Below are 26,974 nucleotides of genomic sequence, written 5' to 3' on the forward strand. Positions count from 1 at the left end.
TATTTTGCTAGAATTCTTCTTAAAAGGAGGTAAAAGAAATTGACCTCACTGTCTTTTTTTAACAGCTTCTGCAATGAATTCACTTTTTCCTTTTTTATTCTCTTGTTTTGAGCATTCATTTTAGTTTGTTTTCCTTCCAAATTGCTCAGCTGATTTTTGGCCTCATGTGATGGGAGTCCATAGGTAGCTGTTGATGCCACTTATGGGAAATAAGTGCATATCCTTATCTCTGTCTCTAAACAGATTCACATGAAGACTATGCCTGCTGCCATGTACCGCTTGTTGACAGCCCAGGAGCAACCAGTTTACATCTGAAGCCACAATGCTACCCTCAGCCTCCTGACCTGTCCTCACCTCACCTAACCCCTAATCCTTCTTTGAACTCCTACGGACTGCTGACTGAATGATTGAACCGAGCTCCACCAACCATGACTCCTTTTTTCCATGAAGTTTTCCTTTCTATTTACTGCCTTTCCCTTTCTATCTCAGCTTCCCTCAGTGTGATGATGTTTGCTTCAATGTGTTGAACATCTGTTTCTACACATGTCTGACTGTGCAGGAGGAAAAAGTGATTGAAAGAGAAAAAAGACCCAGATGAAGAGTTCATTTTCTGGACACATAATATGTTGCCCTCTTAAACGCTCTTGTTTTAGAGCCCTATGTAACCCCTGTTTGAAAGTTCTCTAGCTATGCTGTGAGTGCAAGCGGTGTAGATGTTGATGTTCTCCATGAAAAAATGCCAGACGGATCTTGCCTTTTCTCTCCTTTTTTCCTGTTATTTATTTGAACCTGGCAACCATCAAACATTCCAGCTTCATTCTGTTCCGCTGCAGTTTTAAAAGGGCAGCTGTTAGAGGACGAGTGTGGAAAAGTGGACCAAAAAATGTGAAAACTGTTCTCCAAGTGTGCATTCCTTAGAATAATGGCTTATTAGAGTAAATGGGATGGTCGTGTGGTTCTGAAGAAATGTTGAATTCCATACAGTATATAACATACAATGTGGACCTTTAATGCCTTAATCAAAATCATGATGCCATACTTTGAAAGAGGGGAATTAAAACAGACGTTTCAGCACATGATATATCATCAGAGGAACATCAGCTGGTTGAACAGAATGCTGACCTCTTTATTTAATATTATGGAAAGACTATGTTGGTCTTTTTGGCAGGGCAGAATGGCCGAATTAATATAAATGAGTCAGTTGTTGGCAAAACTTGTTTCAAAGATTCAGAACTATGGTCAACACTGATTTTGTTCTGCATGATGCATAGGATCCACTTGCGGAAACTGATTTTTATTCAGTTTTCTTTTTTTCTTTTTTTGGACTGATGTGCAATTTGATATTTTGTGGTGAATTACAGAATTCTGGAATTTTCATGTTATCCTGGTGTACAGAACATTTGCTTTTTCATTGTTTTTTCTATTTTTCTTATGCACCCTTCATATTTAAGGATGGCACTGCTATTTAATTTGTTCTCATTTGTATTTTATTTTATTTTGAAAAATGTATACTTGAAAAAAAAAACTTATTTGAAGAAACCTCTGTTTGTAAAGAGTTAGAAGTCGTATACTGACATTTCCTTGAGATATTTTCTTAACTTTTGTTTTCCCAGATTGAGACCAACCCTTTTTTTTTTACCTTTTTTTAAACATGTAAAAGTAATGCAGTTGTTACAGCTATTAACTTCGAGTTTATCATTTCACACATTATTCATTTGTTTATTGATACTTATTTTCCCATGTAATTTACTTATTGCCCAATTTTTAGACTGCTGTTATCATTTACAGCAGTCTTAAAGTGCATTTCCTGATTGGCTGAGTTTAATCTAGGTCTGTGGGCTAATCCCACAAGCTCTTTCAGGGAATTTGGTTAAAGGGAAATAGCATAGTATGGATTATCAGTCTACATTATAAGAGCTCTCTCTGACATCTATTACAGAGCCTAGTTTGAGGAGATAAAGCACATCAGGTTTTGCAGGTTTTGAGCCATTTGTGCACCCAAAGCTTGGCCTGTCATCAGGCTCTTCTGCATGCTGCCCTCATTGTAATTACTACCTATTAGAAACAAGCGGATCAGTACTTAAGTAAAACTCTCATTAATTTGGCTCATGTGAGAGTAAAAGTAACATTCCAGGAACAACTAGAGTAGAAGTGCAAAACCACCAGTACAAAAACTACTTAAGCACCAGAACTTCACCAGAATATACATCATCAATCAGCACAGAAGCAGAAATTTGTTAAACTCTGTTCTTCTCTTTTTTTATGAACTGGTCTAACATAAAACGATAAATCATAAAAGTCCAAAAGGTGGGACCAATCGCAAAGCAACACAGATGCTGTCACTAGCATAATGAAACTAAGCAATGAAAAATTAGTAATTAAATGTCTAAGACGTGAAAGAAGTGGAATGGAGTTAAATGTATATTAAGCTTACTAGACAAAAAAATTGTTGTATGCATCATTTTCTTTTCTAAAACCTGCTTATGCGTCCCCTTGCCTTAAAATACAGCATCAATCCTGTCAGGTAAGGATTACACTGGTCACTTGAAAATGTCCTATTAAATCAACTTTTCTACTAACTGGATGCAGATTTCAGCCAGAGTTTGTATTTTAGCATTTCAAATGCTGTTTTAATTAAGAATTAGGAGATTTGCTGTTACTGCTGGTCAAACTGTTCTAGTGTTCCCTCATGTCTGATGTCTCATACAGATAACCTACAGTTGTCACCTTTAATGTGGGGATGTCATTGCTGCATTATGCTCAGACATGAAGCACAAAGCTAGTGGACTAAAATGTAAAGAGTTTGGTGTAATCTTTTCCTGTTATTAAGGCAAAGGGATGTTTACAGCTACACTATGTAAGATTTGGGGATTTGACCTCTCTGATGTAAATGTATAATTGTGCGTAACATGCGGATAAACATTTTGTAATGTGGGAAGTACTCTGACCATTTAGAGTGTTTCGAATGAGTATTTCAAAGAGAACTCAGTCAAAACTTGGTGAAGGACGTGTCTTCAGAGGATGTACGTAAAGTAGCTGTTGTCATCGGTATCATTGTCATCACTATAACATTGCTTTTGCATTTGAGACCTCAACATTGAGCTGGACCTTTCAAGAGTCTGTGCATGTGACAGTAACACAAAGATGTGTGACGTGGTCAGTAAAACTCAACCTGAGATCTCATTTCATTTTATTTTTATTATTTCTACAGCCCAGACACAGCATAATTTAACTTTTTTTTTTCTCTTGACTGTTTTAACAAACAGTCTGACATAGTGCGGCTTTGACTAAGTGTTGGAGAAGAAATGATGCATGTATTTTTGTCCAGAAAGTTTATTTTCCTCACAATTATACTTGACTAAAAGTAAAAGTATTATAATTTGAAAAGACTGTGTGGTACAAACCCATCAAACGTTTAGTACATGTGTCTCTACTCAGAGCAGCTATTCGTTTTGTTTGTGTTTTTGTCTTTAATCTTATTGCAACGTCTTGCACAAGCTACTCATATTGTACAATGGTACTCTTTCGTTTCTTGTAGAGCACACAGACATACACTCTCCTTCTTCTTGAGGAGCTAGCTTTCAATCTCTTGAGTGATCTTCACCAGATGACTGTACAAATGCTGAATTGCAATGTTAATGATAAAGTCTACATTCACAGCACCTCAGAATGACTATAAGGGTACTGCAGTGTGTTTTAAGTGTGTCCCGTCCCTAAACATTCTGGCCTTACTATTGCTGTATTTTTTACTGTGTGGGTAGTTTCTGTGGAGGAATATGGAGGAGGACTTCACAGTTTCTTTTTTTTGTTGTTAAGCATGGTCTTTCATGTCATTGGTATGCATTGCCATTCCTGCTTGTAGTGGGTGTGATGTGTGATGACATTACTCCACCATAAACAAAACCAGCTGGAAAACTGTAAACCAATATATAAATATATTTATATACACATATACAGTGCAGTATACACATTCAGTGATTATATACAGTATGTACAATTAAGAAAGATAAGCAGTGCAAGAGTTGGATGCGTGTAGCTCTCCATCCTAGAGTATTTCTTGTGTGAAATGCTTCAGGGATGTGTAGGAATGAAACTGCGATAAGTTCTTTTGTCTTAATATGTCATGGTCCATTGCTGCATTTAGCTGAATTGTGACCATTTCCATTGCAAAAGGCACTATATGTATAATCTCAACTGAACTGAATTTGAACTGAATGTGAAAAGGTACAGTACTATGTCAAGGTAACAAAAAATGAAATGTCCTGTTTATATCCAAGTAAAATTCTATGGACAGCTCAGTGCTGCTGCTTGAGACGCTGAGCAATGTAAACAACCTCACACCTCAAAAGTACAATGTTCAGTTTCACAGGATGTCTGCACTGTAGATTACGTATGAAAGCAGGACATTTCTCTGACAAACCCGGCAGCGTTTAGAAAGCTTTAACAATACTGATGGCTTTAGTGAAGGTTTTTGTGTGGGATAGTATTTGAAGAGTAACTGTAGCTCCATAGGTGACGATGTGGTGAGTCATGAAGTGCAGTGAGGAAGGAAACCCCCTTGTACATATTAAAACACATGGACCTTGAACATGTGGATGTGACTGATAAAGAAGTGTGGACTGAGACAGTAGAACACAGGGCCTGGCAGAACTGTGCTGTTGAATTAGGAGAGGAACACGAGTAGTCGGTTGCTGTGGGTTTGACTGTAGTGTTTATTATGCACTCGCTCTGAATGTAATTAAACTTATATCTATGTTTGTCTATATGTCTACGGTAAAGAATAGGGAAAAAAAACACTTTCTGTAAAGCAATGGCAATGTTTATTTATTTGCTAGCTTCTCCGTGATGAATTATTGAGCCACATTCCTTTGCGATAGCAGGAATGTTTGTAACAGTATTTACAACAATAAATGACTTACTGAGAAAGTACAAACATACGCCGCCTCTGTCTTTGATCTTAAAGGGGAAAGTTAGCTGACTTGCTGTGGTATCAAATTCTTAAACTTTTAGTTTTTCACATTGTTTGAAGAAGACAGCCTTGTTGTGTGAACAATTCATAATGAATCACTTTGAATTCAAGCTCAGTATATTAACCTGAATTTATATTCATGTTTTTTCCTTGTTTTAAAAACAATCTGAGATACAAGGTTTTGTTAGGTGAGTACAGTATCTATTTATCTGTAGTACTGTGTAAAAGTTTAGGCACCTGAGAAAAATTTGAATTAAAAAGCTGTGTATCTGGTTCTAAGTGTGTATTTGCTCAGAAAAATAAAAATAAATACAAATGATATTAATACAATAAGTAGTGATGTTATGAATGTGAGTGTTAATAATTTTTAAATAATTTTTTAAAAGTTAACAGCTAATACCTCGTTTGGCCAATCAGTGCTTTTTTATGTTAAGTCATATATATATGATATATATCTGGCTGTCAGACATGATGAAGAGAAGGAAGGTAGATATTCTGTGTGTCCAGGAGACCAGATGGAAAGGAAGCAAGGCCAGGAACATTGGAGGTGGATTCAAACTGTTCTATTATGGTGTAGAGAGGAAGAGAAATGGAGTAGGGATAATCCTAAAGGAACAGCTTGTGATAGTGTTCTGGATGTAAAGAAAGTGTCAGACAGGATCATGAGCCTGAAGTTGGAGGTTGATGGTGTAATTTTGAATGTGGTCTGTTCATATGCACCACAGGTTGGTTGTCAGTTAGAGGAGAAAGAGGAATTTTGGAGTAAGATGGATGAAGTGGTAGATGGTGTCCCTAGAGAGGAGAGATTAGTGATTGGTGCAGACTTCAATGGACATGTTGGTGAAGGGAACAGAGGGGATGAAGAGGTGCTGGGTATGTATGGTGTGAATGACAGAAATGCGGAAGGTCAGATGGTTGTAGATTTTGCAAAGAGAATGGAAATGGCTGTGGTGAACACGTATTTTCAGAAGAGGGAAGAACACAGGGTGACATACAAGAGTGGAGGGAAGTGCACACAGGTGGATTATATCCTTAGCAGGAGATGCCACCTAAAGGAGATAGGGTGGTTGGCTGTGGAATGAGATTAGAAACAAAGAAGAGGAGGAGAGTGAAGACAGAGCCAAAGATTAGATGGTGGAAGCTGAAGGAGGAGGATGGTTACGGGCAGTTCAGGGAAAAATTGCAACAGGCCCTTGGGGGCAGTGAGGAGCTACCTGAGGACTGGGAAACTACAGGTAAGGTGGTGAGAGAAACTGGCAAGAATGTGTTGGGTGTCTCGTCTGGTCAGAGGAAAGAAGAAGAAGAAGTTGGTGGTGGAATGAGGAAGTCCAGGAGAGTATTCAGAAGAAGAAGGAGCTAAGAAAAAGTGGGATAACCAGAGATGAAGGAAGTAGGCAGGAGTACTGTGAGGCTAGTCGCATAGCGAAAAGAATGGTGGCAAATGCAAAGGCTCAGGCCTATGATGAGCTGTATGAGAGGCTGGACAGTAAAGAAGGAGTAAAGGACTTGTATCGTTTGGCTAAACAGAGAGATAGAGCTGGAATGGATGTACAGCAGGTTAGGCTAATAAAGGATAGAGAGGGAAATGTACTAGTGAGTGAACAGAGAGTGTTGAGTAGATGGAAGGAGTACTTTGAAGAACTAATGAATGAGGAAAACGAGAGAGAGAGGAGGACAACGGGGGGAGAGATAGTGGATCAGGAAGTGCAGAGAATTAGTAAGGTGGATCCTGGAGAGTGAGAGGATGCCTGATGAGTGGAGAAGCAGTGTACTGGTCCCCATTTTTAAGAACAAGGGTGATGTGCAGAGCTGCAGTAACTACAGAGATATAAAGTTGATGAGCCACACCATGAAGGTATGGGAAAGAGTTGTTGAAGCAAGGCTAAGGCGAGAGGTTCAGATCAGTGAGCAGCAGTTTGGTTTCATGCCCAGAAAGAGTACCACAGATGCAATTTTTGCGTTGAGAGTGTTGGTAGAGAAGTACAGAGAAGGTCAGAAGGAGCTACATTGTGTCTTTGTGGATCTAGAGAAGGCATATGATAGGGTGCCAAGAGAGGAACTGTGGTACTGTATGAGGAAGTCAGGTGTAGCTGAAAAGTATGTTAGGGTGGTGCAGGACATGTATGAGGATAGTGAGACAGTGGTGAGGTGTGCAGTTGGAGTGACAAATGGTTTCAAGGTGAAGGTAGGGTTACATCAGGGATCAGCTTTGAGCCCCTTCTTGTTTGCGATGGTGATGGAAAGGTTCACAGATGAGGTCAGGCAGGAGGCTCCATGGACCATGATGTTTGCAGATGACATTGTAATCTGTGGTGAGAGTAGAGAGCAGGTGGAAGGGAATCTGGAGAGGTGGAGGTTTGCACTGGAGAGGAGAGGAATGAAGGTCAGTAGAGACAAGACGGAATACATGTGTGTGAATGAGAGGGAGGCAGGTGGAAAGGTGAAGATGCAAGGAGTAGAGGTCATAAAGGTGGATGACTTCAAATATCTTGGGTCAACCATCCAGAGCAATGGACAATGTAGAAAAGAGGTGAGGAAGAGGGTGCAGGCAGGATGGAGTGGGTGGAGACGGGTGTCAGGGCTGATGTGTGACAGAAGGATAGCAGCAAGAGTGAAAGGGAAGGTTTACAAGACAGTAGTGTGTCCTGCTATGATGTACGGTTTGAAGACTGTGGCTCTGTCTAAAAGACAGGAGGCTGAGCTGGAGGTGGCGCAGATGAAGATGCTGAGATTTTCGTTGGGAGTGACAAGGATGGACAAGATTAGAAATGAGCAGATCAGAGGGACAGTGAAGGTGGAGCAGTTTGGAGATAAAGCCAGAGAGGCCAGGTTGAGATGGTTTGGACATGTGTTGAGGAGGAATAGTGGATATATTGGTCAAAGAATGTTGGAGATGGAGCTGCCGGGCAGAAGGAGAAGAGGTAGACCTCAGAGAAGGTTTATGGATGTAGTGAAGGTGGACATGGAGATGGTTGGTGTAAAAGTAGAGGAGGCAGTGGATAGGGCAAGATGGAGGCAGATGATCTGCTGTGGCAACCCCTAAAGGGAGCAGCCAAAAGAAGAAGAAGATCACTGACAAGAACATTTAGTCATCAACATCATCAGAAGTCTCCAAAAGTCCCTGAAACTCCCAGTGAAACTGTCTCTCACAGAGAGGAAACACATGGTCTCTTGTAAACCAGACCAGTAAAACCAATGTTTCCACGAATCAAACAAGTAAATAAATGTCATTTTTGGATATAATTTGAATTGTACAAGTCTTCAGCCTTTAACATACATAAATGCTGCATAGACGCTACAAAATATTCAATTCAGACTTCTTAATCAGTTTGACCAGTTTGTTCATGAGTTAACCATTGCTGACTTATAGCCCTGCCCATGGTTTAAAAGCCCATATTGATGACTTCAGATGGTAATCATAAAAATGAGCCCCCTTTATTTTCAATGCTTTACAGCACATATGAATTCCACAGAGCACAAGCGTGTGGCTTAATCAACCGAGGACAATCATGTCTACACGCATATATGGGAGCAGGTGTAGTTGATAAGGCCAAAGTGAAGGTATGAAATCAATCCTCTACCCATCTTCCAAAGACAGCAACCTGGCCAGCATGTAACATCACAGAGGTTCAGCAGGAAAAGAATAGCTGACAGCTGTACAAACTGTTCCAGACTGGATTATGAAACAGAAAAAACAGTTTCTACTGTTGTTTTCAGCGGAAATCCCCTTTAATCTAATCAAACGTCAGTAAGATCGTCCTCAAACACTGTGCACCGCAACAGTTTTCTGGTTTATTTTTGCCTGAAAAACAGGAACACAAAATGATCATAGTGGTTTAACTGCACATGTGCTCACACAAAAGCTTCAAACACTGCATGTTTTTTTAAAAATAATGTTTATTTGATACAATTTATTTGATTGTCATGGCTTAAAGTTTCATGTCTTAACCCTTAACTGATAACAAGGCAAGCAGGCAAACTATATGCATTAGAGACCCTAACTGATAAACTACCTTACTCTATAACCAACAGCTGCCTTGTTTAAGAGATCTATTATCAGCACATTCAGCTCGGTAAGTGGGACAGGAAAATGTGCAAACATTACTCAAAACCAGACAATTAAAAAAAAAAAACTTAATAAAATGAAGACAGATCAGTTTGTCACATCAAATTTTAAATAATCCAGCCTGTTAGAGCTTGGGGTGGTCTAAGCCTCGTATCTGCTCCGTTTTTGTAAATTTGTATTAAAAGTATCGAACAGAAAGAATAGAAGAACAGAATTCTATAAATTTTACCATTGAGAAATTTTACCATTTAGAATTAATTCATATATTTATTTATTTATTTATTTATTTATCTTATTTTCCAGTGTTAATGTAAAACAGTGCATTATTTCTAAGACAAAAACAATCAGTTCCGCTGTGTGCCAATGCTCAACTCAACTGTGCCACAGTTTTGTGTTCATCCGACTTTACCAACACTGGGATCCAACAAACACTCACAACCAAACTCTGTAAAAACATAAAATTGCAATAAACAGAAAAAATTCACAAACTGTATGTCGGCTGTTTTGCCCAGCTTTGTGTCACTGAGAGTGGAGGACATTCCTCTCTTCCATATAGTAAGTCTATTCAGCTCTCAGAGAACAGTTTCTCTGGACACTCCTATCAGGCTGTGTGGGCGCTCCTGCCCCAGCCGGCGGGATCCAGCCCGAGAGCCCATCCTGGAGGTGAAGCGTGAGCGGGACGTGCTTCCCACTTGCAGCTCAGCCCAAGTGAAGGTACTGAGGTCCCCACAGCTGCGCAGGTGCAGCAGACCAGGCCGCTTGCGTAACGGCAGTGTATTGGAAGTGCACTCCAGCTGTGGCTGCCTAGCTTGGACTGTTGGTGCTTGACTGCTCTCTGACCCGGTGATAACCTGGAGATAAAGGGTCAAAGTGAGGAGTCTGTAAACACATTGTTTAAGCAATACGACAGTTTTGGTCCTTTGCTGTGACATGAATATATACATAACATCAATATCACAAAGGTTTACAGTTATGTAATAAAACAGGGCACAGAAGCCCCAAACACAAGAAGCAGTATAACACACTAAAATATAGCGCATGTGCACTGCTGTGAGTCGCCTGGATTCATGACTGCTATAGAATGGATGTGCTTGTATGGGTCTTTGTTTTTTGTTTTGTGGTCTAAATCATTTCATTAGTCTCTTCTGTGTCTCACCTGGTCTATGAAGCTGGCACAGCGTACGGCCTCCTCCATGTGCTCCTCATCTGAGCGCAGCACTGTCTTGATGCTGTTAATCAGCTCCTGGACCTCTGGGGTCAGGCTGCACGAGGACTGCTGTAGGAAGCGGGCCACCAGCAGCTTGGTGTCCCTGTAGCTCTGGTAGTCCACCATGGATGCAGGACGTGGCCTCCGAGGACCCTTCCCCCGTCGCAGGGTGACAGTGGCCTTCCCGGTTGGCCCTGTCCCGGGACTTATTTCAGTCTGTGTGGCTGCTTCACAGCTCATTACTGAAGGGAACAGGAAAGACGCATGAAATAGAGAGAAGTGAGGAAGACAATGAGTAATATGACAAAATGTATAATGTCATGTATAAAACTGTATATATATATATATATATATATAATATATATATAATAACAACAACAACAACAACAACATGTATAAAACTGCTCTAATACGATGATGGTGCTCTATAACTCTAACAGATGTCAGATAATTTCTAGGAAGCTAGAAATAATTATTTATTCAGAACTGACAATTTCATATTAATAGAGAAAACTGTATAGCACTGAGAATGAAGTTATACTAAAATGAATATCCAGAATGTTCATATTTAAAAAGTATTGAACAAATCCTAACAGGAAATTACTACAAATCCCAGTACTACTAACCCTAAAACTAAGATAATTAGTTATTTACCCTTTAATAACTTTGTTGTTCACAAAAAATTAAGCATCTTTAAATACCTTCATTTCATTCTAGACTGTAAAATTAGTACTGAATAAATTAACACCGTAATAATAAGATATACCAAACCCTTAAACATGGAAGTACATATCAAACCTCAGAAAAAACTACTATAGCTATAAGTTGGAGCGGACACATTGAAAAGGCAATGCTATTTGATAAATGCTACTGAAAATTAGTACTTTTTTCTTCATTTATTAAGCAGCAACATTAATTATTTAATTAAGCAGGGCCAATTAGCTCTGGCTATTCTTGAATTGTTAGGATTCAAACTCACAATGTTCTGACAACAGGGTGAAACCTTAGAGACAGATGTGCCACTTTGCAAGTCTCCCCTAAATCTCTTTTTAATGATGCATGCTATTAAATTCTGGAAATAGTGACAATACTCACAAGATCCTTTCAAAACTTCATCATGATGTAATTTATCATGATAGTCATATATTACCATATCATATCATTTATATCACCCACCCATATTTCTCCAAAAGAATAATAAGAATAAAAAAATAAGAATAAAAGCACATTACCCTCAATATTAGCACTATTCAATTATTGGCACTAGCCTTACAGGCGAAGCATTTTATTATAGGACAAAAGAAGAGAACTAAATGTTCTTGCGGCTAATTTTTTCATGTAACTTGCGTGTGAAATGTGTGTGTTCAGTGAGGCCTGTTGATAAAAACGTGTGCTGGCAGTGTGTTTAACAGGCCTGCAAACTCATCCACTCCTCAGATGTCTGCCTGAGTGCCAAAGAGCAGAGGCCTCAGTCAGTGATACTGAAAGAGGGAGAGCTATATTTAAAATGCTTGTGATGAAGCTGCTGACAGACAGAGAGGGGGATGCAAGATATACTATGAGAAGTGTCAGACCCAGACCTCTGACCCTGAAACACACACATACACACAGCCTAAAGATAACCCCACAAATGTGCTGCAATTGGGTTATTGTTCACAAACTGCTTCAGATATTGTGCCTTGATACCAACTTCAATAGCTAAAAGACAAATATGCTTGGAACAGCTGAAGGTAAAAGAGGAAGAGGACGTTTATACACACAGTTGCTATGTGTGTCAACAAATTGTTTACATTTACAATCACCAGCCTGTCATATGGAACAAGTATTGATTGGTGCTCTATAGCCCATACGGCAAACACAATCCTACCAGTAATTATTTACATTTTTTCTTAATATTAGCTCATATCATAATTCACTACACTACAATCCCCAGCATGCACTGCAACATGAAGTGCACTCCCACCTCCATCCAACAGGAATCTATGGGTCAGCGGTTACAACACACCAGTCATATCACCAAACACACTAGCTGGGTTCAACCAATAAAGACACTCAGCAGCTCAGAAATTGATCCCAAGAATTAATGAACAGCAAAGAAAAGAGAATTTTTTAAAAATATTTTAATATTTCAAGTTCTCATGTAATATCTCAGAGTCTACTGCAAGTGCCTATAAGTTGCTGTTTGGAACAAACAACTGTCATTTTGGGTCACAGATTTGAGAAGATTTTTAAATGTATATATTATATAATCTACATGGCCCTGCGTGTTTGACACTCCTGCTGTACATGAAGTAATTTAGTCAGCACCATGAATGGGTACTAAATTTTCATACCAAGCCCTAGCCCCCACTGATCACCAAGTTTACTTTTTGACTTCCTACTGTAACCTTTGTTTGTCAGTTGACCTAATTTTGGCAGTAACTGTGTTGGTGTAATATATTTTACTTCAATCAAGCAGATTAAATTTATTACCTACTTCTGGGCAGAAAACAAGGACCTGCTTTTAAAATATGTAATTCACAGCAGAACAACGTTCAATGTATGATTTATATGAAAAATGGATACCTTTGGCAGCAAGGTCCAGGAGAACAGGGTCGCTGTTGGACCTGCGGAGGCGTTGTCTGTGTGTTTTCCTGCTGGACGAGGCTGTGCTGGTAGTCTGACAGGGCTGTGTGGAACTATGTACTGATGTCTGCAGACACCTGTCTGAGTGATACAACCAGTGCATCGTATTTAATTGTCAACATTCATTTTAAGAGCATGATCACAATTTACAGCCTTTTCTTTAATATGCATCCGGTGGTTAAGTAAAAGTGAAAGCAGCTGATCTTCTGCTCAGATTTAATGAGATATTGTTTAAATGACCCCAGAGATAAAAGTCGATAATAAAATAAAAAATAAAACCTGTCTAGTGACTTTTGACTCACCCTGTACAATGACAAGGCACTTGATACATGGCAGTTTTACTTGCCAATTTAAATGCCAGCCATGTAAACTCAAATGGCCAGTTTCATAGTTAAATTAATCATAGACTCAATAGCCACAATTTTACAGTGCAATCTAATTTAGTGGCTTTGAAAGACTATGTTTAATCTGCCAGGTGAAATCAGCTTTTTTGTGATGTCACAAAAACCAAGTATCTGCCTATCCAGCATACATGGGTTTATTTAGCACCATCCATTCACACTGAAGTTATAAGGAGTGTTTAAACCTGGTCTGCTATTTAAATGAGGCACAAGACAGTGCAGCAAATCAGAACAGAGCTCCCAGGTCATAGTAACAAAACCAAAAACAGGTTGGAAATGGTCATGTTCAATTAATTCTGTCTCTTTTTCGTACATAAGCTTATACAAAATGGAAAAAGTACAAGAAGAAAAAGAAACAAGAAAAATGTAGGATATAAGCCATTTATGCTAAGCAATCAATGCTGACACCATTTAGCACATTTTGGATGCCTACTCAACATTAACAAGTCAAATGAGCTCTATAAAAAGGGTTGGTATACTGCCAGAGCGTGTTAATACAAAAAGACAGTTTGTCTTTAACTTTGCAGTTCAAAGTTCATTTTATTGGAAGTCAGTGGGTTGTTCATTCACTGGCCTGTATGCATTAAAACGAAGCATGGAAATGGAAATCAGATATGAGGCCACTAAAATACACTTCTTTTTATATGTGAGTGACATAATTGCAGATGGACCATCTGACGTGACTGTGAAGTTATAGCCGAGCTTATTTTGAGTAAATGCAGAGATGGTTATAATAAACAGTCTCCACTCAGGGAAACACAAATGTGGCATGAATACAGATAAACTATACAGCATTTCTCCGATTGTTGTGCAGGTCTGCTTCAGTGTCAGTATCTTTAAACTACGGCCAGATGATTTAACTGACTACAAGGATTTTTCTGTACATTAACAAATCAAAGCACTATGATAACTCTACCGGTCTATGTTTTGTGCTTAACATTAATAAAGAAGTGTGCAGAGGAAAATGGTGTTATTTACCATCACTGGTGTTCGTCTCAGAGCAGTGGGACAGCCCCTCGGTCAGCTCTGTCACTTGAAGCTCAGAGTCCTGTGCCTGATATAAACACACAGGGTCGGGTAAGCAGGCCAAAGCTTAATATGGTTGAGCTGTTGCCAAGAAGCTACAGCACCTTCTGCTTGTTAGTGAGTCTAGAGAGAAATCACTGCAGGTGATGAGAGCTGATCTAGTTATCAGTGATACCATAATAGCACAGAACCGTCTTCTTTAACTCTTTCTTACTCATTTTCACGTGACTGATGGATATATAAAGTTCAAATGTTAATAATTAGTCACTTTTTAGAGACCAACGTCCAGCTGTCCAGGACTAACACATTAGCATATTCTACCTGAAAATAATATAGAACATTGAGAATATACATTTTGAACTTTTAAATGACAGTGTATGGAACACCAATATCATCATTTAAATGAAAATAGGTCAGGGATGGTCATGATTACCAGTACGGTCTGATTCTCTCCTGCAGCAACAGCTTCATAGGGGGGCGGTGGGTCAAGGGGACAGAAAACTTCCACTCCTTTGATCCTCGCCCCGTATATATGCGGCAGCGGGATCACACTGTCACCAAACATCCTGTAAAAGCAGACAGATGCATTACTGTTACTGCTGGGCGATATACTATACTTGTATAATGGTGTTGTTATTAGACAACAATATCAACAAAAAACACCCATTATATTCATGACAATTTTATACACCATAAAATACTTTCCTCTTGCCATGTCGAAATGTGCTATGTCATTTTCCCTTTGGTGTAATTTTAAGAGAAAACAAAACATCCCAAAACAGTGTCAGCTGGTGATACTGTCTTTGATCCCCACCACATAACATTGCAATAACCATGCCATAAACATATGGCATGGCATATGCTGTCATGAGTTGTCATGACAAATCATGTCCAGGAATATAACTGTGTCACATTACCATTACAGTTAATTATCATGGCACATGTAATGGTGTTTGAGGTCATGATGGCTACCTAGAGCACAGTTAACAAAAATCTGCATGTGACATGAACTGTCATGGCATCAAATATTATGGCATCTGTCATGACAGTTTTTACTGATGGCAAATAACACTGCCGTTTTACTGAATAAAATCTGTCATGATGCCTATATTTCAGCAATGATTATCAATATACATTCTTGCAATACAATCCAACACTCATTTCTACCACAAACACCAGGATCTACTGGAGGCCTCTCGCTCCTGACTGAAGAGATATCTGCAGCCAGGTTCACAACCAGCTTCTATAACTGCCTAATACAACTGCTCTATATCATATACTGCAACGTCCTACTAAGCTCCTATATCGTGTTCCACAGTATGGAATGCTCCCGAAGGGTTTTTCTTGGTTGTTCTGCCAAAGAGTGAAGCCTCCCACACAGCTGCTAAATCCAGCTGCATCTGTTAGGCAGCAGGGGTGTGTGTGTGTGTTTGTGCAATGAGAAAAAGCTCTAATCCTGACCTGAGTGAAGGAGAAGGAGTAGAGTTGGTGTGAGAAGATGAGACCTCTAACAGCAAGGAGGATAACACAGCATTAAAGTGTAATCTATCTAATGTTCATGTAACAATATATCATGGTATATTGTTTCAGAAGCAGAATGTATCACAGTACCAGTCAAAAGTTTATGCCCATATACTTAATAACTAATAACTGATATTCTATTTTGTATTATTTAACATTTTTTTACACATACACATAACCGTAAAGACACTGAAACTATGGAAAGGGATTATATATGGTCATTTCTTAATCCCTCTTTGCCTTAATGCAGCTTTGCAGTTTTGGCATTCTCTCAAGCAGTTTCTTGAAATGGAATGCTTTTCTAAACATCTTGGAGAAAAAAAAAACACCACTGCTGTCAGAACAAATACCTGTATCTCCATTTTTGTTGGTTTTCAGTTTTTGAATTTTTTTGAAAATGTATGTTGTCCTTTATATGATCCAATATTACTTGGAAAAAAGTCTTACATTAAAAGTAAATTCTGTTTTTTCATTCTCCTGTAAAGTTCTCATTTTGGAGATATGAAAACTTCATATATATATATATATTTATATATATATATATATATATATATATATATATATATATTTTAGGATAAATTCATATGTAGGGACAAAGTTTGCTATTTATATTTGTTTCAAAAACAGATTTGTACCATTCAAAGAGTGAGATTTTCCATCTTAAAGACTAGAAAAGCCTGATGATCTGATGATGCATCCTTAAGATGGGTAAAACCTTAACTCCTTTGGGGTGGATTTTTGGGAGAGAGCTGTTTGAAATGCTGCTCCCCATTATAAAACATTAATATTAATTAACATGATATTAACAATTAACATTACTGCTAGGAAGCTGAACAATTTATAACTGGCAACTGTCTTCAAACTGTCATTACAATGGACCTAAATCTGGCTCAAAGGGGTAAAATATTGGCTATGCCACCCATTTTGTGCCAAGGTAAGAGTTACTAAATGGGTAACTAGAATGCTAGCTGGGTTGTGTTTATTAGCCTATAGATTAGGGGGTAGTAGATAGGATTGGTTGACACCACAGGGATTCCCTATGGTTGCATGATGTACTTGTGTAATGCATGCTGGGTATTGTGGTGAGACAACACTGAACACAGACATAAAAACAACATCAAATCATCAGTTCTGTCAAACTGACAAGGCTGAGGGGTATGATGCTCTGCAAGAGGGATGTGATGCACATGACAAAAAACATTAACCTCAACGTTTTAGGCCCCTTTAGGCATAAGCCTTAGATCAAAGCGTCTAAGACAAAAAACAGGCATGTCCAAAAGTGTAACTGACACTGTACATATCAAGAATGGACTGAGATGACCTCAGCTGAGGTAAAGCTGGCTTCGCTGAAACTACAACGTGACTTTATCACTCCCATACTCACAGTTCTCTACTGCTCCTGAATGCAGCTTATATCAATAGATCATTTAAATCTACTGAGAGCCAGGTAGGATAACCAGGCAGCATGTGAGACTGAACAGTTGCGTTACCTGCGTGCCAGCCGTGGGGTGTAGGAGTAGAAGGTGGAGAAGTATGAAGGAGGGGGTGCAGGAGCTACAAACTCCTCAGGATCAGGGGTGCGCTGCTGCTCCTCTCCTTCTTCTGGAACGTTCCGCAGCTCCTCCTGCCAGAGAGGAACAGTGGCATCAGCAGTTCAGCAATTTAGCATGGGGCCTGAGTTACTGTACGCCCTTGAACAACTTTCATCTTGTCCAATTCCATGGACAGTGTCCAGGAGAACTGTGTAAATAAGTCTTTTCTGCATTCAGAAAGCATGCAACTAGAGACAAATTCCATAACACACTATATAAATACAAAAACAGAAAGGGTCAACATTTATTTGGCTTTTACTTTTATTATTAGAGCATCTGGACAGAGCACAATAAGCAAAATGTGAAGTTTCTGCCGTTTCACCATAGCAGCTATTGAAGACTGAGACCAACTGATTAAACGAATGTGTGGAATGAAAACAAGCAGCCACACCGGCCCTTTGTGGACATGATTGGACATTTCTAATCTATGGTCCGTCTATACTGTGCACTGCTGCAGACATTGTTGAGTTCTCTACAACCGCACAAGTGTTCCACCTCTTACCCTCCTTGGAGAGCCAATGAGAGCACTGGTCATTAGCATATAACATCAACACTTGGAAATGATCTTTTCTTCATAGAGAAGTAAATGACAGGATAATATATATTGTGTAAAGACTGAATTAAGGTATTATTTGTTTTACACTTCACAACTGAGCATGTAAAACTGAACAAATAAAAAGAAAACATGTCTCCTTTAACATAAACGGGAAGAAAAGTACACTTAAATACACAATTTGTTTCGTACTACGGTTATTTTAGCAGGGTTTTATAAGTGGCAAACCGTGACAGTTACAGCTGGGCCATAAATGTGAAAACAGTCAAAAACAAGGGGGAAAACCCTTCTATAATAAATTCTGCTAGCAGAACCCTGTGGGATTTCAGTAGTATATTAGCACTAAGCTAACAGTGATTAACATATTTGACCATTCTGGATGAAACACAGACATTTATGGCTTGTAAAACAGCTTGTATTTGAAGCTTGTACCAGACATATCAACATAAATTTTACCTCATATCAGTTTTACAGTGACATCTGACATTTCTAACAACAGGTTATACTACCGCTCATACTTGCAATCAGTTACATAGCACTTTGAGAAGGCCTAGAGTGAAGTTTCTTCTTACAACATTGGTCCCATCCTCTACAAACTGTGATTGGCTGATTCCACTGTCATTTCTTAATTTTGTTGGACATTAGTCTGAAAAATTAGGCCTTCAATTCAGTTCACTAAGTCTTAACCAATGGGAGAGCTTGCTTGTCTGTATAAATCCAAATATCAGGGAAAAAAAATCTGATTGGATACTTTTCCATTTTAGCCTTCCGTTTCTGACTAAAATATATGTTGGTAATTACAACAGCAATCCAGAGAGTTTAAATGAAACAAGCATGAAGAAAAATTAGATTTTTTTCTTTCACAGTAAGCTTTAGGCCTTCTTTGAAGGATCAACACAGTATTTCATCATATAGAACTGTATTTAACAGAACACTGGCAACCATTCCAAATTATGCCAGTGTGTCTGATATCGCAAATATTTTTATAGCGTAAAACAGAATTAGACTCATAATACATACGGATTCACAACACCCATAACGAGAGAACTTATGCTACTATTTGTACTGTAACACTCTAGTGCTTAGGAGCGAAATGGAGCACCAGTAGAATTTATCTGCTTGGTTTCTTACCGTGCAGGGCCGTCTGGCTGAGAAAATCTGGAGGTACCTGAGCGCAGCTGCGATCAGACACACTGCTGTAGTCAGCGCATTCAATGCACACAGTGCAAACAGAACTTTCTGCAACCAAGAAACACAATATTTAACATACTCATTGTAAATGTACTCAGATTGATTACATATAGTATTTCACAACCACTCCAACAGATATAAAACTGCATTCAGCCAAAAACATTTCTGTGGAGGATTACAGTAACGTGCTGTTCCTAATGAGGCCCATCGTGGTAATGTAGCGTTACTAACGACTCAGCCCAAACCTTGAGCAGCATTCTCATTGTCTCGCACGAGCGGCCAGCATAAATCTTTATCAGCTTCTCCTCCGGGCACAAGCTGCTGGGGCTATCAGCACAACAGTTACAGATATCACCATGCTCGCTCTGCAACACACACCACAATGAAACACTCCATTAGTCTGTATCTGTTAACACCTGCTCTGCTTCCAACTTTTTAATCTTTTTAATAACATGCATATCCTGACAGTTCATTGCTTTTTTATGATAACAATAATAATAGTTTTTATGTCGCACCTTACATATTACTTTAGTAATATACCTTTTAACATCTGGCCAGGGACGTGGCCATTTCCAGTTCTGTTGATGCTATTTATTAATGGCCACTGTCTCTGACAAATGATAAAATAAAAATGTACCAGAGGTACAAGGTGCTTTACAGGAAAGGTGAAATAGAAAGAAAAACAAATAAAGACCCAGAAAAGGATATAAAATGTGGTCAAATACAAATGGAATAAATAAAATAAATGAATAATGAATCTAGTAAAATGTAACTGAAAATAAATACCATTTATAAATACTATTAGTGTGTGTGTTTGTACATATACATGCAATCACAAGAAGAAAAAAAAAACAGTCTTTTATATATATTACAAACAAATTATATTACAAAAGTGCATAATTACTTGCGTAATATGGGGTTTTGGGCAATGAAATACTGAATAAAAATCGTGTTCTTTGATGTGGACCTATTGGTTCGTTTTTATCCGTTGCTGTTTGTCTGTTACCTAAACCTCATGAAAAACTAATTATCGTGATACTTGTGTGTTGTGAAAATGTGTTAATATCATGATGTTATATTCTTGCTATATTGCCAGTCCCTAATATGTTCACATGTACAATTGTACGCAAAAGTTCGAACACTCTTGGTCAACTCACATGTTTTGGATGCACCAATTTTTTTTCAGATTAGGTATGAGTACATTTTTTTTTTTTGTACTTGCCAAGTTCCACACCACTATGAATTAAGTAGCTGTTGGTGTAAATCAGCGCAATGTACCTTAACACTTAAATCACTCAAATCTAGCTGATTTTAAATGACCTGCATTAGCTAGCTATGTTACTTCAAGCAGCAGAGCTTCATAGTTTTGTTCTCATGCTTCTCATCTGTCTCTTTCAGCAACAGTTTCTGTAGTACAGTGACAGCAGGAATCACACTAAAAGCTAAATGCATTTGAAGAGCTCACGTCTGGAGTTTAACGCGCTGCTGAAGTCTTTTGATTTTGATATTTTATTGTTGTCATGATAATGTCTTCCAAAGCCAGACAATACTGTTTTTTGGTGACTTGCACACTGAATAGTCCATCCTGTACGGCTAAAGCTTATGATTTATACAGTTACACTGTACAAAAATGCTCAGGGTCAACCAACTTTTATACGTTGCAATTCTCTTTAGTCAAAACTTGTTTCATTAGTCTATGTGTGTCCACTTGTATTGGTGAAGCAGTTGTCATGGGTGTATGTTTAAAAATGAATGTTTAGTGGAAAAGTAACTGACAACTTTGCACCCAACTGTCACAGTGTCAGAAACAGTTCACTGTGTGAGCAGAGCATTATTTAATTAACTGAAAATAAGTAAACAAGCATTGTATTAGCCTGACAACTGATACCAATATTTGTATCAATGCATCCCTAATAAAACAATTATCTGTTATCTGAATGTTTAAGAGTAATAAGAGCAGCCCTTAACTCTAACCAGATTTCAAGGCTGTACTAGTACTACTTGGTTATTTTTATGGATCTATTTGTCTTGATTTAGATGATGGTGCTCAGTGACAAAAGACAGGCTGAGCCTCATAACAGCAAGAGCTACTGTACAAATGATCCTAAAAGGACAATAGAGAGACACTGAAGAGCGGACACAGCAACCCAGTTAGGATTCGACCTTCAGGCACAGAAAATGACCAGATGTAAACGACCATGAAAGCAGCACCTGATTCAGGAACAGATGGAAAGGTCAGGAGTCTCCAGAGAGAGGGGGGGGGTTGGCGAAGGAGAAAAAGCAAGGCAGAGAGGGAAACAGACAGACAGAGAAAGAGCAAGTTAGGGAGAGAGAGAGAGGGTGAGAGAGAGGGAGAGAGAAAGAGAATGGTCTGTAAAATTGTAAATGCTGTTTGAAGAGAGGAGCAGGCTGGGCTTCATGCTGCATTTCAGAGATGTACACCTGACTGAGATACACTGTACCTAGGGGTGGGTAATATAATTTTTTTTATTATCATGATATATTAGATCGCAATATAGTACTTATATGATTCATTACAAAATGAGCACATTTAGGCCTTTTTAATGGGATTTGGTGCTGCACAATTTGTAAAACACTGAATAAAAATCACTGTAGTTGTCAGTTTATTATTATTATAATTTAAGTATTTTTTAAATGTGGCACTGTAGAAGCAGCTGCTGAGATTCGTGTTTTGAGGCTGAAGTTAGCTTCTTATTCGCTGCTTCTTATTCAAATTTTCCTACTTTCTAGTGATTAATAGGTGAGGCTGAAGGTGGAACAGGAACAGAGATACTGTTCTAGATCTCAGCACCTGATTACGAGTCGTGGTAGTTTTATGATGTGTGTACTGGGGCTGTGAAACAGATCAGATAGACCATGCTCTCACCAGCTGACAGTTGATGGTACTGGACACCAGCTGAGCTCCCTGACAGCACAGGATGAACCCTGCCAGGTTCAGCAGAATACACACCACTGACAGCAACACGAACAGATTCACCTAAGAAATACAGACAGGGAGAGATATTAATAATCAGCACTGCTGATACCACGAAGTACTGTTAGATGATGCCAATATACCTGTATAAATACCTACTTCTTAAAAGATAATAAAAACAAAATAAAAACAAGCCCTCATTCTGGTGCAACAATAAAACATCTTCTAGACACACTGACTGTGCATAGAGAACACTGCAAAGTATTATATATGGTCTCTGTCTTAAAAAATGAGGTCATAAAAAAAAGATCACAAAAAATATTTTCTTCCCCTCCCATTTTTATTTTTGCCTCATATGAACAGGGCAGCTGCCCTTTACATTGTGTGAAAAATTTGGTGAACAGACCAATAGAAATGTTTCAAAATTGGTTGGAATAAATTATCTTTCTATCATCTTACATTAAAAGTAAAGATGTTGAATGTTTTTGCCTTACGTTGTCTGTTCTGTTTTCATATGACTACGGAAGCATAGTCAGGAGACCGGCTGATAGAATCAAGATGTTCTAACATGATCCCTATGCACTTCAATGAACTCATCAAAACGACACTGTTGGACTATATGAATGTGTCACACAAAGGTTTATGGAAAATTCCATTTTTTCCACCCATAATTATAAGCCATTATTGCAAATTAGCAGAAATTGAGGATGATTGTATAAGTTAGGACAATTTAACTGACAAAAAGAAAATTACCCTAAATAACTCCTAGTTGACCTGCTCAAGAAACAGATAATCACCCCCACCCCCTGCCACCCGGCACAAAAACCCAACACATACAAAAGCATCCATACACCAGACTTTGATCCCACAGTTAAAGATAAAATGGACAGCTTGAGGCTAGATTAATGAGGTCTAAACTGAAGGCTTGCTGAGTGCAGATCCTGTGTGTGAGGTCAGTAGAGGGTCTCTTACTTGCCATGGGGATAGAAGATAATGAGTTCTAATGGGTTACATTCAAAATCCATGATGAGGAGATATAGTGTTCTCCTGTGATTGAATTAAATGATACTCTAAACTTTGATAGCACTGATTTAAGCCAACTGCATATGTGCTGTTAATTGATCTTTAAAGATCATATGTGAATATGTGACGCACTGACAAGGAGCGCAACTGTTTATACTCTATACTCTACTGTTCTTAAAAATAAAGCTTCTGAGAAAGGCTTGAGGTGATGTCATAGAAAAACAACTTTTGATACTCTAAGGAACTTTTCAGAGGATGGCTCTTTTTATAAACGAGGAATATTTGTAAAAGTTTAGTTTAAAAAAGGTTAACCTCCACATAATTCAAAGGATTTATACCAATCAAAGTTTGCTGTTCCTTAAACAAACGTATGTCCAAGAAAAGATACATTTAAGGGCCTTTATTTTTAATAGTGCATGTCAACCCCAGAGTCAGAAACTAAAGCCCTGAGACACATACCAGCAGGAGCATGGGCCGTTTCCATGTTGTGAGGCCGATAATCCCCGAGAGGATGACCTGCGGAGAGCAGAATCAGCTAATTCAGCAAAGACGGCATGAAACACAGAGATTAACTATGTAACGTAGCCACAGCAGATGCATTAGACATCTCCACAAGGCCGCAAAGACTTTTACATCCTGTTTTTTTGTTCCTCGTTTGTTCTAGTCTTACTCTGTCTGATGTTATTTGTTCATGGTTGGTCCCCTTTCCAAATCATCTAAATGTCCCTTCTTCTTTGGAAGATTTGACCACCACTTCCTATATCTGATTCGCATCTCTCCTTCTAACACATGGCTCTGCCAAATCTACGGAAATTCTCCTTTATCGTCTAGGCATTTTAGTGAAAGTTAGAGAACGATGCAACATCTATACTTTCATTTTAAAAAATTTTTTTCTACATCATTTGAACAAATTATCTGTCCTTTCCAATGTGGGAACATTTCAGATGAATGGACCAGTACAAATATTTCATAATTACTTGGAATAAAAAGTCTCTTTTCACTAACCTAGGCTGAAAATTAGTACCATTTTTGCCCTCTTCAGTAAAGGTGCCATTCTGGAGAATTTTTCTTTTTTTTTTCCATTATAATATTTTAGTTCTGCCACTGAGTTTGAAGCAAGAAATACTGCAAATCAATTTGTTGTCTAAAGTTTGCTTCTTCCATTTCGCACTGGAGCTATGTGGCTAAAGTAGCTAACAACTAATAGAAGTCTCTGTCACTCAAATCTTTTTAAGTGACACCAGATTTCTACTGTTCTAGTCTTGTAGTGCCAGTACAAAACTACAGAAGCAAACCTCAGACACCAAACATCTTGGTCAATCAACTATATTTTGGGGTACAGGGAAAATTCCTTTGATAACATGAGCCTGACAGCCTGGCTGACCGCATTAGTACTGCCTCATTACTATTATTCCTGAGTAAATGGCTAGTTTGCATATCAAACACCTTTAGCATCCTCAAATTGATATATAACAGGGGGTGATTGCGACAGTAACTGACTGACCAGTGCTCTTTTGCAATCCTGAATATGTCAATGTAATCTATACAGTTGAAGGGACAGTGTGTGAGTACACCAAAATACTTAAAGGTGGAGATGCGCAATGATATTGGAATCATTTCAGATCTTTAACTAGATATATATGTTTAGACCTGACCGATATCTATATTTACTGCTATTACAAATTACAACTGGGGAGGGCAATACGATGACATATAGTGTTACTGTGATAAATTGTCACAATATGCTTTTTTGAGCGTGTCCTGGATCTCATCGGGACTTGAAGAACACTGACCAACTTCATGTTTCATTACAAAGACATCACAATTAGTCAAATTTAACCGGATATGTTGCAACACAATGTCTGAAATGTTTAATAAAAATCACTGTCCGCATAGTTTTTGATGGCAGTTTTTAAAGATGACACTTGGAGGTTGGCAATATGATGTTATTTTATCATTATCATGATAAACAACACTCTTTGAAGCATATCCTGGATACCATCAGTACTTGACAAACACTCACCATGTGCGGTTTCATTAAAAAACGAGCATAATTAGTTCTGTTTAACTGGATGCAAAACATCATAATTTAACAGTTTTTCAATTCTATAGCATTTTGTCTCCATATCAAAATATTGTGATACTGTACATCATGAAAATGTGACACAAATGTACTGTGACATTATTTTTTTTTCCATATAGCCCACCAACAACATATTTACAACGGTACAAATAACTTACATTTCTCTGTGCATTGCTAATCAAAGTAGGGTTGTACCAATCTGTACATTTTATACATTTGCACATGAAGTCTATCAGCCTATACCGATACAGGAACTGTTGGTCAAGTCTGATATCCCTGTTTACATTGAACAGATGCAATTGCTGGACTTTGCTGGACACTATAGTTTTACTAATGTTTACTGCATCACAACACTGATTATAAGGCAAGATTTTCTACCTTCTCAGTGTTTGCATATGTGGGAAACATGGCACAAGCATTAGATCACTGAAGGTAGTTAATCCAGATTTTGTGGCTTGTGTTCCAAGAGAATTACACCTTATTAACTTAATCAAGCACAAACTGGAAGCAGCAACTGGCAGCTAATTTACCTGCAACACAGGCTACAGCATGACACAGTGTACTATAGACAACCAGCAGAAACTAACCAAAACAAAAACAGCTCAGAACACAATCCTACATGGACCCTGAGGCGATTTTACCTGACATGCAAAGAGATAAGACCTGTTGGTGCACACAGCTTCTTTACAGTATCTGAAAACCGGATAGTGTTAAAGGCAAAGACCGTTTCACTGAAAATTAAATCAAGCTAATGGCCAGACGCGGAGATACTCACTGAAGACCCTGCCCAAAACGGACACGAATTCCTGATAGGAGGCGAGTTGCTGAGGGAAAGAGCCCCGAAAGAAAGCGCCACCATGGAGCAGCCGAGAACCAGCTGCAGCAGCCCGAGCGAGAGCAGCGGTCGAGCGGGCAGCAGCGCGGGAGAGAGCCGCGCCTGGGAGCCGGACATCCGCCACCGAGCGGCGGCCGAGCAGCAGCGGCTGCGGCCTCGGGAAGATGGCGATGGCTCTGCGAAGTGAGGAGCAAATGAAGCCCCGGCTAACCGACAGCACGACCCGGGCAGGACTACCGACAGAGACATTGGAGACGGGCGGCCAGGAGAAGTACAACAACGAGGGGTGAACGGAGACGACTGGGTTTCCTCATTTTACTCGGAGGAGGTTAAACCGATGGTCGCTGCTGCTGCTGCTGAGCCGCTCTGCTGCTTCGTCCATGTTCCTGTGGAGGTAGAGAGCTGAGCATGAGCGTCTAAAATAACTCCGGGCAATCGGATTGCGTTTCACATTTTTTGGCAAAGGGACAAGAGAAGAGGAGGAGTGTGTGGGAGTAGACCACCCATCCATACAGCGGAGCGGAGTGTGTGTGTGTGTGTGAGAGAGAGAGAGAGAGAGAGAGAGAGAGGGAGGGGGCTCATCAGTGATTAGTGTGCACTGTGTTCTTTTTAAATAAAGCATTATGTAAAGCAATAAACCATTTAAACCTTATAAAATACCGCTACCTTTATGTAATAAAGCATCAAAACAATCACAGATACAAAAATATAATAGAGAATAGCTAGCCTATGAGTCCTGCTAAGCCAGTAAACAGTAAACAACAGCAATGGTATTGAAATAGGATGTCGTGAACAGGAAAATATTATCTGATAATTGAAATACTGTAATTATCTATTCTCATAATGTTTCAGTCAGGTTATCTGCCTGTAGACCTGTAGTTCCTCACCTTGTATTCTGGATATTAATTCTATAACAGAATGTGTTTATGCGTATGCAGAATCCTCTA

At 38.9% G+C, this 26,974-nt stretch overlaps 2 protein-coding genes across 7 annotated transcripts in view; one reads left to right on the forward strand and one right to left on the reverse strand.

The window, feature by feature from the left end:
- apba1a (amyloid beta (A4) precursor protein-binding, family A, member 1a) overlaps positions 1-4,937 on the forward strand; it is a 45,618-nt gene extending 40,681 nt beyond the window's left edge. For all 6 annotated transcript variants that reach the window (XM_037531654.1, XM_037531657.1, XM_037531658.1 and 3 more), the window contains one exon: positions 244-4,937. In XM_037531654.1, coding sequence (XP_037387551.1) covers positions 244-315 — 72 coding nt within the window. In that variant the 3' untranslated portion in view covers positions 316-4,937. The remainder of the gene's footprint in view (positions 1-243) is intronic.
- Positions 4,938-8,846: 3,909 nt separating this feature from the next.
- On the reverse strand, positions 8,847-26,570 carry fam189a2 (family with sequence similarity 189 member A2). Its single transcript, XM_017691069.2, has 11 exons — positions 25,968-26,570; positions 23,569-23,625; positions 22,039-22,149; positions 19,397-19,516; positions 19,092-19,199; positions 17,306-17,439; positions 14,728-14,860; positions 14,247-14,322; positions 12,808-12,948; positions 10,192-10,484; positions 8,847-9,886 (listed from the first exon to the last, which is right to left on the reverse strand). The coding sequence occupies exons 1-11, from the start codon at positions 26,274-26,276 to the stop codon at positions 9,608-9,610; spliced, it is 1,761 nt and encodes a 586-aa protein (XP_017546558.1). The 5' UTR covers positions 26,277-26,570; the 3' UTR covers positions 8,847-9,607.
- Between the last annotated feature and the right edge of the window lie 404 nt (positions 26,571-26,974).

The sequence above is a fragment of the Pygocentrus nattereri genome, chromosome 20 (genome assembly GCF_015220715.1).
Source record: "Pygocentrus nattereri isolate fPygNat1 chromosome 20, fPygNat1.pri, whole genome shotgun sequence".
Lineage (NCBI taxonomy): Eukaryota > Metazoa > Chordata > Actinopteri > Characiformes > Serrasalmidae > Pygocentrus > Pygocentrus nattereri.